The sequence below is a fragment of the Suricata suricatta genome, chromosome 12 (genome assembly GCF_006229205.1).
Source record: "Suricata suricatta isolate VVHF042 chromosome 12, meerkat_22Aug2017_6uvM2_HiC, whole genome shotgun sequence".
In the NCBI taxonomy this organism is placed as follows: domain Eukaryota; kingdom Metazoa; phylum Chordata; class Mammalia; order Carnivora; family Herpestidae; genus Suricata; species Suricata suricatta.
Window position 1 is genome coordinate 1,810,141 of NC_043711.1, and position 11,343 is coordinate 1,821,483.

Genomic DNA, 11,343 nt, shown 5'->3' on the forward strand with positions numbered 1-11,343 from the left:
CCCGAATCCCGGGCCTCCTCCCTGCGCCCCCGCCCCCCAGCCTCCCTCCCCATCCATCCACCCAGGACCCAGGTGCGACCCCTGGGGACAGGGACACCCCGCTGCGGCCGCTTCCACCTAGTTCTGCGGGTCCCACCCGCCCCTGCGGCCGCGCACTCACCATCTGGGGGCCCCGCTCCGCGTTCCCGGGCGCCCGGCTCCGCAGCCCACAGCCGCAACGGGGCCGCGCAGGTTCCGAGCGCGCCCGCCGCCCGGCTCAGAGCCCCGCCCACCGGGCTCTCACTTGCGCCTGATTGGATGGTGTAGAGGTCCCGGACCCTCATTGGGCGATCCGTTACTCGTTGTATCCTGATTGGATGGTGTTCCGCCGATAATCCCCCAGAACCTCCCTGAGTGACAGCCCGTCTGTACACACCTGTACACACCTGTACACACCTGTCCTAACCACCTGGCAGGAGGTCGCTCGGTGAGGAATGAGCTCTGGGCGGGCTGAGCCGCTGGCCTCGTATTCTGTCCCGGGAATTCGACTCTTTGTCTGAGGAACCTCCCTAGTCCAGCGTCGGAAAGGGACGCGACCGTAACAGAAACGCCTGGTGACGCTTGTTAGTAGTTCCTAAGGAGTGACCGTGCACCTGTCCCCTGTGAACAGCTCACTATGGGGCCTGGGTGGCTCAGTTGGTTAAGCTGCCAACTTCAACTCAGGTTATGATCTCACAGTTTTCATGTTTGAGCCCCGCATCAGGGTCTGTGATTATTATGATTAAAAATGGCGTGTATTTGTTTAGTCAAACATCAGTTTCTATCCATGTTTCCCAGAGAAGCCTCCTTAATTGTTTTTGAAAAGCACCTGTATACTAAAGAACGTAATTCTCTTTACTTTTCATTGGCTGAGAGATTTTATCAGAATATCCCATTCCACTTATGGGTTGTAAAATCTGTCTTGCTAGTTCTCATGAGACAATTCTTCACTGAAAGCCTCATGCCTTCTTGATCATAATATCTGGCACATTATGACTTAATGGGTGTTTCCCTCTAGGCCGATTTTTAAAATTCTTATATACTCAAGACTTTTGTGATTCAGATGATTATAGTATATGAATAAGTCTAAGATATTGACTTTCTCAATGACCTCCAGCCAAAGACCACAAGGACCACACCTGTGGTCAGAGGATCTGTTAGGTTGGGTAGGCTTTTGCAAAACCTTTTATTTTAAATTAAGGTTTCATTTTAATATTTTTTACGTTACCTCTACACACAATGTGGGGCTCAAACCCACAGCCCAAGACCAAGAATAGCACACTGTACTGACCTAGTCAACTAAATGCCTTGCAAATTCTTTTAAAGATACGGAGGTGGCAAAACTTTCCCTTTACTGTCCAGTCCAATAGGATAAGTTACACACCATTTCATGACCAAATACCTCAGTCAAGTATAACACCACATTTTGTCCCATAGTGGGAATGCCTTTGGGGTACTCAGAACTGTGGAATATTATGGAAACAATGAAGTGTTTTTACCTCTAATAAGGAAGGAACTGAAAAGGCACCAATGTCCAGAATTTACTAGATGGCATATTTTGGCTGGCTGATTCGTCTGTGATTAAGGGTATTGGTCTCTCCAGACGGTTACCTCTTGGCACCCCACTGGTATTTCCACTACAATCACTCCTCATGAAAACAAAATGGCAAACTTGAGTTATGGTCCAAAGGGATGTTTTTCAAAGTCCTAATTTGCAACAAAATCAACCAAAGACACCATTGAGTCCTACAAAAGCTAAAATGGTATCATAACATTAAAAGTTGCTGAAAAATGGGCATCTGGATGGCTCAGTCAGTTAAGCATCTGACTTCAACTCAGTTCATGATCTCATGGGTCATAGGTTTGAGCCCCGCATCGTCCTCCGTGCTGACAGATCCGAGCCTGGAGCCCGCTTCAGATTCTGGTTTCACTCTCTGCTCCTCCCTGCTTGTTCTCTTTCTCCCTCCCTCTTTCTCAAATATGCATTTTTTAAAAATGTTTTTAATTGAAGAAAAAACAGAATTGATGTGAAAATATAGCCTTCATTAATAAAGACTCGAAAGAAGAGTAGACACATAATCAGCTTATTCCAGTATCACAACAGAAAAGAGAAAAGAACTTTCAACAATGAGGGGTCTCATGTCATCATAATTTAACAAGAACATTTTGGAACATATAATTCAAGACATTTTTTGGTAAAAGTATACAAAGTTGTATGTACACAGCAACAACAGACACATTTTTATCACCTCTGGGTCCAAAGACATTGTAATGGGAAAGAGACGTGTTGTACATAACCGTGTGATTGCTTCAAGTCTGAGACAACAGCTAGGTTGTATGGATGTAGAGGAAAAAGGCCACTTAAAACCATCAGTGTCCATATTAGTGACATCAACTAAAAATTCATACACTTAGGGTCCCAACCAAGGAAGACACATCTGGAAACTCAAAACCATGTTGACAAGAATGAAGAGATTTCTCTCCCGCCTGAATTTTCATGAACATAACACATGACGTCGTATGCCTGAAGTCGCCCCAAAACTGTGTCCCTTCAGGACCATCTCCCTGGCACTGGCTCGCCTTTCCAAGAAGATCTGAAGGGAAACTAAACAGCGCGTCTGTGCTCACAGACTCCTGAGGTCCCGCAGGCTTTCCCACGGTTCCGACACCCACCTGCCCTCGCAGTCGTTCACGAGGTCGTGCCCACGGAGGGCCGTCGCACGCACTGGCGGGGCGCTGGGACACTGGACGGTCTCACCGGAGTCCTTCCGAACAAAGGCTTCCCGACACTGTGCAGCCTCCCGGGCTCTCGCAGGGAGCGGCGACGTGTCCAGGTCTCTCCCCAGGGCGATTCCTCATGTGCACTGGAAGGGATGAGGCCTGTGCGCCTTCCCACACCTCTTACCTTCACACGCTTTTATTGCGCTGTGTTTTCAATGACCTGAAAAATCCTGCAGCTGACCGAGAGCTTTCCCGCACTCCTTACACTGACTTACATGTGGACTCCCGCGTGTCCACATGTGCACTTGCAGTGATGCACACCTGAAGGCGGTCGCGCACTGCTGACACTCACAGGATCTGTCCCCAGCGTGAGCTCTCCTATGTGCTCCCAGGATTGAAGGAGCCGTGACAGCTTTCCCACAGGGCTGACGGTTACACAGTATTTCCGCAGTGTGTCCGTGCGTGTATCCGTTGGTGTCCGTAATACCTGAAGGCTTTGCCACACTCCTGAGATTCACAGGGTTTCACTACATGGTGTGTGTGATCCAGTGACATTCAGAGGTCGGTGCTTCCTGAAAATGTCCCCTCACTCCTTCCGTTCCATGGGTCCATCCCTCTTGTGACTTCCCACAGCGTGCAGTACAAGGGCGTGGCAACGGAAGGCTTTTCCACACTGCCGCCAGTTACAGGGTCTCGCCTCAGTGTGGGTCTTCAGACGTTCTCGCTGATTCCAGTGCTATCTGAAGGCTGTCCCACACGCCCGATGTTCACAGGGCCTCTCCCCGGTGTGCGCCCCGACGTGCACGCGCAGGGCTGTGGGGTCCCCGACGCCTGTGCCACACTGCTGACGTTCGTACAGCCTGTTTCTGGTGTGTATTCTCATGTGCACTCGCAGGTACGACTGATGCCCGAAGGCTCGGCCACACTGCTGACATTCATAGGGTTTCACTGGACTGTGAGTGGTCATGTGCCGTTTGATATGATGATGCTTCCGGTAGGACTTCCCACACTGCTTACATTCGTAGGGTCTCTCCCCGGTGTGTGTCCTCATGTGCACCTGCAGGTCTGGGTGATGCCTGAAGGCCTTGCCACACTCCTGGCATTCATGGGGTTTCACTACACTGTGTGTGCTCATGTGACGTTCGAAATGTACACGTATCTTGAAAGTAGTCCCGCACACTTTACACTCCCAGGGCCCATCCCCTGTGTACCTTCCCGCAGGTTCCGAAAGGGCGCGCCGACCAGGGAAGGCTTTCCCACAGGGCTGGTATGTATAGGGCTTCTCCCGAGCGTGTGTCTTCACGTGTTTTTTCAGGCATGATTTATACTGGAAGGCTCTCCCACACTCCTGACACTGAGAGGTCCTCAGCCCAGAGTGCGTGCCCACGTGACGGGCAAGGAAGGAGTGATACAAGAAGGCTTTCCCACACGTGTCACATGCGTGGACTCTCTGTCCACAGTCATTCCGCACATGATCCAGAAAGGAAGGCCTGCAGGTGAAAGCGTTCCCACACTTCTTGCACTCCAGAGATTTCTTCCTGCCGAGGCGTTTCGAAGTCTCAGATGCTCTCCTGGTGTCCTGACCTTCACGGGGCATCTCTCCAAGGTCTGGGTCCCCGTGCGGGCTGAGGCTCGGGACCGAGCTGCAGGCCGGCCCGCATGCCTCCCCGGGAGTCGGCGGGAGTCCTGGGGGAGACCTTCGTGGCTCCTCTAGGAAGGAACCGTCTGCGACGGCTTCTCTACACTCAGCGCACTCACAGGGTCTGCCTCCAGTGGGACAGCCCCCACGCACAGTGACACTTGTAACCGGGTCCAGGGTTTCCCCACCTTGATCCCCTGCAGCACGTTCACAGCCACGCTCCGCCAAAGGACTTCTGTTCAATACAAGAAGGCACAGGGCTAAGGCATAATGATTATAAGCGATCTCTTTATTGGTTAACAATCTATCGATTTTCGACCAACCGTTACTGGACTACATACTGGGGATTCTTAGTGAAGGAGTAGGTTTGGGGCACGGTCTGCAAGGACACAAAGCGGAACAAGCCCGCTGCGCTGGCTGAGGGCGAAACGGAGTCCTCACGCTCGGGGCTTCTTACATGCAGTTCGCCCTGACCACTGTTTCTAACTGAATTGCTTTTCAGATGATCAATATGTAGATTATATTTACAAACACTTTGTCTTGTAACAAAAAAGACTACGTGACAGTTGAGCTGGGTTTCCAGCTGTTCCTTAATTTCAGGTCATCCACAACCTGCCACCATCCCCTGTCCCTGCCTTGCAAGTGTCACTCACCTCAGAAGTCCTTCCTGCGTTCGGGTCACCTCTCCACTGCCACGAAATTTCTGCTCCTCTACAAACACAGAACAGGAAGCACTTTTTGTAAACATTAGTATTTTCTCATCACTCGGAGGCTCATTCGGCCAAGTATTCGGCTGAGTCTTTGACCCACTCACTTTACCCTGGCTGGGAGAAACTGTAAGAATTGGTAGCCTAACTGAATTTTGAGGAAACAACCTGATGTGTAAGGTAAAAAAAAAAAAAAAAAGAACAGAGAGAGAGACCGTATATTTGTGTCTATTCATATACTGATCCAGAAATGTAAATGAACTTCACGAGGAAGACTGGACATGTGACCAAAATATTCTGAGGACTCTGGTGACTTGGGACTCTGGCAATAGTAGAGAAAGTGAATGAGATGGCAGCCCGTTCATCGAGAAATGCTTTAAAAGAGATGGAGACCAATGTGGAGGGAAGTATCACGGGCAAAGCCAAGAACGAACAAACCGGGCGAGACGCACACACCCACACCCGCCTCTACGGGAAGGCTGGCCGAGGGGGCGACGACGACATCATCCTTTTCAAAGACTGACTCCTGTTTCTAATGAATATAGCCAAATGCCAACCCCTCCTCTGGAACCTGGTTCGCCCGAGGGTTGGCCTGAAGGCACACAGACCCTCGGTGGAGCCTGCCCGCACTGTCCCGGTGCCACTAGGGGATTAGACGGTGTGTGCGGCTGCTGCCCCGCCCCTGGGAAGAGCTCGGCAGGAGGGGGGCTTGAAGGTCACCAAGCAATCTGGGGGATGGGGGCTGACCTCAGTCCTCGGGTCATTGATGACGGATAATTGTGGGACTTTTTGTTATTCAATCATTCATTCATTGTTTGGAAGAAGCGCGCTGACCTCTATTCACATCAGGTGTGCAGCACGGGGACTCAACAATTACAGACGTTACAAAATGCTCACCGTAAGTGTCATTACTGTCAGTGTAAAAAGCTACAAAATTATTGACTGTATTCCCTGGGCTCTACCTTTCCTTACCATGACTTACGTATTAAATAAGTGCACATCTGTCCTTCTCAGTCCCCTCCGAGTCCCTTCTAATATCACAAACTCCAATTTGTTCTGTACAGTTTGAAATCTGTTCTATTATCCGTTCTTTGTTCATTTTGTCATTCAGATTTCACATTTAAGTACCATGTTTTGTTCGTCCTTTGTCTGACTTATTAACTTGGTATAATATCGCCTGAGTCCATCCACGTGGTCACAAAAGGTAAGGACTCGGCGCCACTGTCTTCCCGACCGGCCCGCGAGCGTAGGTGCCACATCTTCATCACCCACTCGTCTGTAGACGGACGCCCGCCTCGCCTCCTGGTCTTGAGCACAGTGAGCGGCAGGACAGTGAACCTGGGGGGCACATATCCTATCGCGCGGGGCGTTTTTCTTTGCGGAACTACCCCGATGGAGAGACGGAAGGTGGCCCTGTGGTGTTTCATTCTGCTACGAGAATCCCAAACTCGCTGCCAAGCTGGCTGCGCCCATTTAAATCCCCCAACAGGGCGGTTCCTTTTCTCCACATCCTCCCAGCACTTCGTCCGGTATTTTGGATGCTAGCCACTCTGGCCGCTGCGAGGGACGGTCCGGTCGTTTGGATTTGCATTTCCCTGAGGGTTACAAGAAGCTTCTCAGGTGTCAAGTAGCCTTCTCTGTATTTTCTATGGGAAAATGTCTGTTATGTTCCTCTTTCAACGTTTTATTTTGCCTTCTGCTTCCCTTACCTGAAGGGATGATTGCACAAAATGATGCTAAGGCTGATGTCCAGGAGCTGAGCACTTCGGTTTGGTCTTTAGACATGGATGGATTCCAGTCCTACATCCGCGTATTTGATCCGTACCGAGTTTGCTGTCGGGTCAGGGGTGTGAAGCTGGTCCAGTGTCGTCTCCTTGCGGGTGGCTGTCTCATCTTCCCAGCACCACTGATTGAAGAGACAGTCTTTTCCCCCATTGTACATTCTCAGCTCCTTTGCTGTAAATAATCTGGCCTTATAAGCATGGGATTATTTCGGGACTCTATTCTGTTACCTTGATCTCTGTGTCTGTATGTGCCAGTACTATATACTGTTCTGTTTAGTATAGTTTGATATCTAGGACTGTCAGGGTACACGGGCGGCTCAGTCAGTTAAGCATCCGATGTCGATTCAGGCCATGATCTCATGGTTCGTGGGTTCGAGCCCCGCGTCGGGCTCTGTGCTGTCAGCTCAGAGCCTAGAGCCTGTCTTCGGATTCTGTATCTCCCTCTCTCTCTGACCCTCCCCTGCTCAGCTGCCTCTGTCTCTCAAAAAATAAATAAAAACATTAAAAAAAAAGAAATCTAGGACTGTTATATTTTTAGCTATGGAATGCTTTCTCAAAATACCTTTCTTTATTTGGAATCTTTTGTGATTTCATACAAAATTTAGAATTTCTTGCGTTAGTTCTTTCAAAAATAGAATTAGTATATTGATAAGGATTGCACTGAATAGACAGACCACTTTTCATACTATGGGCATTAAAAAAATAAAAATCAGTCCATAGACTCCATGACCATGGTATAACTTTCCCATTATTATGTCTTCAAAGTCTTTCATTAAATGTTTTCTACCTGCCAGAGTACAGATCTTTCATCGTCCTTGGTTACTCTGAACAAATTATTCTATTGTTTGTAAACTCCGTGAACATGGCTTTGTTTTCTTAACTTCTCAGCTACTTGGGAAATAAATATGGAAAAACAACATATTTTGGAATTATTAATTTGTGTTCTGCAACTTTTCTAAATTCATTTCTTACTTCTAATACTACTTGGTGAACTCTTAAGGATTCTATGAACAGTTTCAATAATTGCAAATATAGACCTTTTCTTCTTTCTCCTTAAAAGACCAGTGAAGGGAGGGGCCATCCTTACCCACGGCGGCCAGGTGCCTGCACGTCTCCAGCATCACATCTCTGTAGACCTTCCTCTGACCTTGATCCAGCAAAGCCCACTCTTCCGGGGTGAACTTCACAGCCACGTCCTCAAAGACCACAGAGGCCTGAAACACACCACACACCGATTGCTGCACAGCTCCGTCCTCACCACGTGTGGGGGGCGGCGAAGGGGGACGGGCAGGGAGCTGCCCTCTGTTCCCAGGGCCCAAGTCACACACGTGTGGGAAGTGACAGCGCGCAAGCAGGTCCCCTGAGGTGCGCACAGTGACTGAAGGGCTGGAACTTGAAGGCAGGGGGATGACATCAGGTGACAGTGACTTAACACGCTCACTTTACTGGGTTATTTACGCGGAGACAGAGCTAAGCAGACCGGTACTGTACAGACTGAGACATGAAATATTCACGCGGACAACACAGAAATCAGAGGACACATGTTTGTCTTGCTCAGAGATGACTATGCCTCGTCAGCTCCAAGACCCGGAGCCAGAGTGTCAGGATGGTGGGGACCCTCAGATCCCAGTGCTGCTCTCGTCCTGGAAGGAACAAGGACAAGGAGCCTGGGGGAGTCCCCTCTCTTCCGACAGAGCCACACGCGACCCTATCCCTGGATCAGGTGGATGTGGACACGGGCACAGTCGAGGGCCCGGGCGCCTGGCACACCCCGTGTGTAAGACGAGTTCGGGGCCACCAGAAACTAGGAAGTCAGCGGGGCCTCTCAAACATTTAACCAGGGACCGGAAGTCAAGGAAAAGGGCACCAGAAGGAAGAGTCCCTGAGGGATTCACGGGGACAGAGCCACAGGTCACTTTAGCAGAGGAGAAAAAACACAGCATACGGGCTGCTTTCTGGTAACAGGCCTGCGCGATGGGAAGATGCGCAGCAAAGCAAGGACGCTCGGTGAGCACACAGCTGAAGGGACACGGGCTCCTAAGGGACCGGCCTGGAGTGGCCACCGGTCCTCACTGACCCCTGGGTACTTACAACCGGGCATAGGTCCAACACGCGGAGCATTCCACGGTCCCCATGCTCCCGCCCGCCCCCCAGAACCACAGCCCCCCAGTAGGCCCCCCCACCCCCCGGCAGAGGGACTCCCCTCTGCTGCCCTGCCCACCACTCCCCTGCAGGAATTCAGGACACTTCCATGTCCTCTGCGCAGCCTCGGAAGGGTTCTCTCACCACCCGAGCTGTGGCCTCCACCTCGTCGAGTTGCCCCACATTTGATGGCCTCCGCGGGGACCCTCTGCGGTCCTGGGCCTCTCCTGGGACTTTCTGGAACTTCCTGGGAGTTTCCCTTGGTGGACTGACTCCAGCATTCTCTGCGCAGCTGGCAACCTCCCCTGAGGGTCCTCCTCGGTGAGGAGCCCAAGCCCCAGGGGGGTCTGTGGGACTGCCCCTGCCCCGCAGGCTGAGGGACCCCCCCCCCTTCAGAGGGATCCTTGCCTCCCTCTCCTCGCCTTCGGCCCTTTGCCAGGTACACCCACAGTGCAGCCGAAGCTCTCTATCCGGGGGCTCCCGGAATGGTCTGAGGTCTGGGGGTGAACACGCGCGGACTATCCCACACTGTGTGGGCGAATGACCCCCTCTCTCTCCAACTCTGTTCCCAAGGTCTATTCCCAACGAGTGGCACCGCTGGCATCGGCCGGGTGACTCCGCACACGTGAAGGCCCAGCGGGGACCCTCGCCTGACGCTGGCTGGGTCCGGGCCGCCGAGCTCCTGGCGGGTCCCCCTCGACGCCAGGGCCCCCTCGTCTGCAGCCGCCATCTTGGTCCAGCAGCAGACACATTCCCACACGTCTGAGGCCTGGGCCTCCCCTCCTCTCTGCACAAGTTCGGTGACACTCAGTTCTCCTTGTGACAGGACACCGTTGGACACACTAGTTATTGGACCAAGGCTCTGACTGCAATGTCCGATTTGACAGACCTGCATAGACTCTGAATTGAGCAGACAGCTTGAAGGACTGAAGGCGGAGCCCTTCTGTGGAGCCACCAAGCCCCCCGGGGACGCGGGCCTGAGGCCGTGCTGACACCCCAGCAGCCTCACCGGGTGAGGAGTCAGTGCCGACGCCCGGCAGCTGCGGGGCCCGCGGGAGAGTTCGGGACCCCGAAGAGGAAATCACATAATCTACACGCCTTGCAGACAAGTCAGATCTCAAACATTTGGCTTGACTTCTGACCTCGAGGGGCATTAAAAATTCAATCTAGAGATTCCTTATAAAAATTTTGAGCAAAGGATGCTTTTTGAAAAACTTACATGGCCAATCGCCGTGTTTGCTGACCTTCGTGATTGGTTAGGCCATTTTGTTAAAACCGGAATTGTGTTATGGACAAATCAATCCCCATCAGACTATCTCTAAAATAAGAGTGATTCAGACAGAAAACAATTTTGTTTCAAAAACACATCGTTGTAGGTATTAGACTGATACCACTTCTTAAAAGCCACACAAAGATCTAAATTCTTCTGGTTTCCTCAAATATCTGGCTACAGCTCTCCAAACTAGGGTCCCATCTTCCATTCTCGTGATGGAAAGTCATTAAAAACCCAACCTGCCCATTTCTAAACTCCGGAAAACCGATCCTGAACAACGTGAGGCCAGCTCAGAGAAACGGCCAGACAGCTCCTGTGGACACGGTCTCCATGCGTGTTTCTCGGTGGGGGGGGGGGAAACAGGACCAGGGACACAGGGTTATTCACAGCCGGGAAATGGGAAGGACTCCCCAACAACTGCACGACCCAACTATCACCTTGACCAGTGCTGTGTGACTGGGATCTCAAAATCGCTCCCAGAACCCACAGTGTACCCCACTCTGCGAGACGAACTAGGGACGTGTGACAGTAACTGATGGGGTCATGTTCCCTACGTGGACTAGAGGACGCACGGGGGGAAGCTCTTATGTCCCAGGACAATATCCCCCTTTTGCCAGCGATCCCATAATAGGACGTAGTTTAAGGGAAGACATCAGGCACCTCTCATTCACACGAGCGGATGTGTGCCAGGCAGGGGCCATGGGGCAGCGGCAGAGACGGGGACACCAGGACACACGGGGCCGGGAAGACTGGTTAACGAAGGGGGAAAAGGAATCAGACGCTGCATGGACAGTAACTGAGTCCTGTGGATTTACCTGTCGTGGACACAAAGCGGATCACACGGAGGGAAGGGTCCAGCACGTGTGATTATGCCCTGAGCGACGGAGGGGCTTTTTCACAGAATAAATAAGGTCGTCGACAAGAAGACACAGGGACGCTCAAGTCCACTGACAACGGGACGATACACCCTGACCGGGAGAAACCTTACAACTCGCCGACATGAAACAGCTCGAACGTGCACAGGACGGGAAGGAAACGGAACATCAGGAAGCAGACGCG

The 11,343-nt window shown here is 51.6% G+C and overlaps 2 protein-coding genes and 1 long non-coding RNA gene across 4 annotated transcripts in view; 1 reads left to right on the forward strand and 2 right to left on the reverse strand.

Annotated features, from left to right (window-relative positions):
* Positions 1 to 228, reverse strand: part of LOC115274640 — a 39,682-nt gene extending 39,454 nt beyond the window's left edge. The window contains exon 1 of the long non-coding RNA XR_003901201.1: positions 161 to 228. This is a non-coding gene — a long non-coding RNA (uncharacterized LOC115274640). The remainder of the gene's footprint in view (positions 1 to 160) is intronic.
* Positions 1 to 11,343, forward strand: part of LOC115274639 (zinc finger protein 669-like) — a 160,743-nt gene that overhangs the window by 110,491 nt on the left and 38,909 nt on the right. The gene's annotated exons all lie outside the window — the stretch shown is intronic.
* LOC115274631 (zinc finger protein 77-like) overlaps positions 2,041 to 11,343 on the reverse strand; it is a 12,862-nt gene continuing 3,559 nt past the window's right edge. Inside the window, exons 2-4 of one of the 2 annotated variants that reach the window (XM_029918039.1) lie at positions 7,957 to 8,083; positions 5,032 to 5,089; positions 2,041 to 4,613 (exon numbers count right to left, since the gene is read on the reverse strand). In XM_029918039.1, coding sequence (XP_029773899.1) covers positions 3,476 to 4,613; positions 5,032 to 5,089; positions 7,957 to 8,083 — 1,323 coding nt within the window. In that variant the 3' untranslated portion in view covers positions 2,041 to 3,475. Of the gene's footprint in view, positions 4,614 to 5,031; positions 5,090 to 6,794; positions 7,224 to 7,956; positions 8,084 to 11,343 lie in introns of those variants that run through there. The other variant, XM_029918040.1, reaches the window with a different exon arrangement.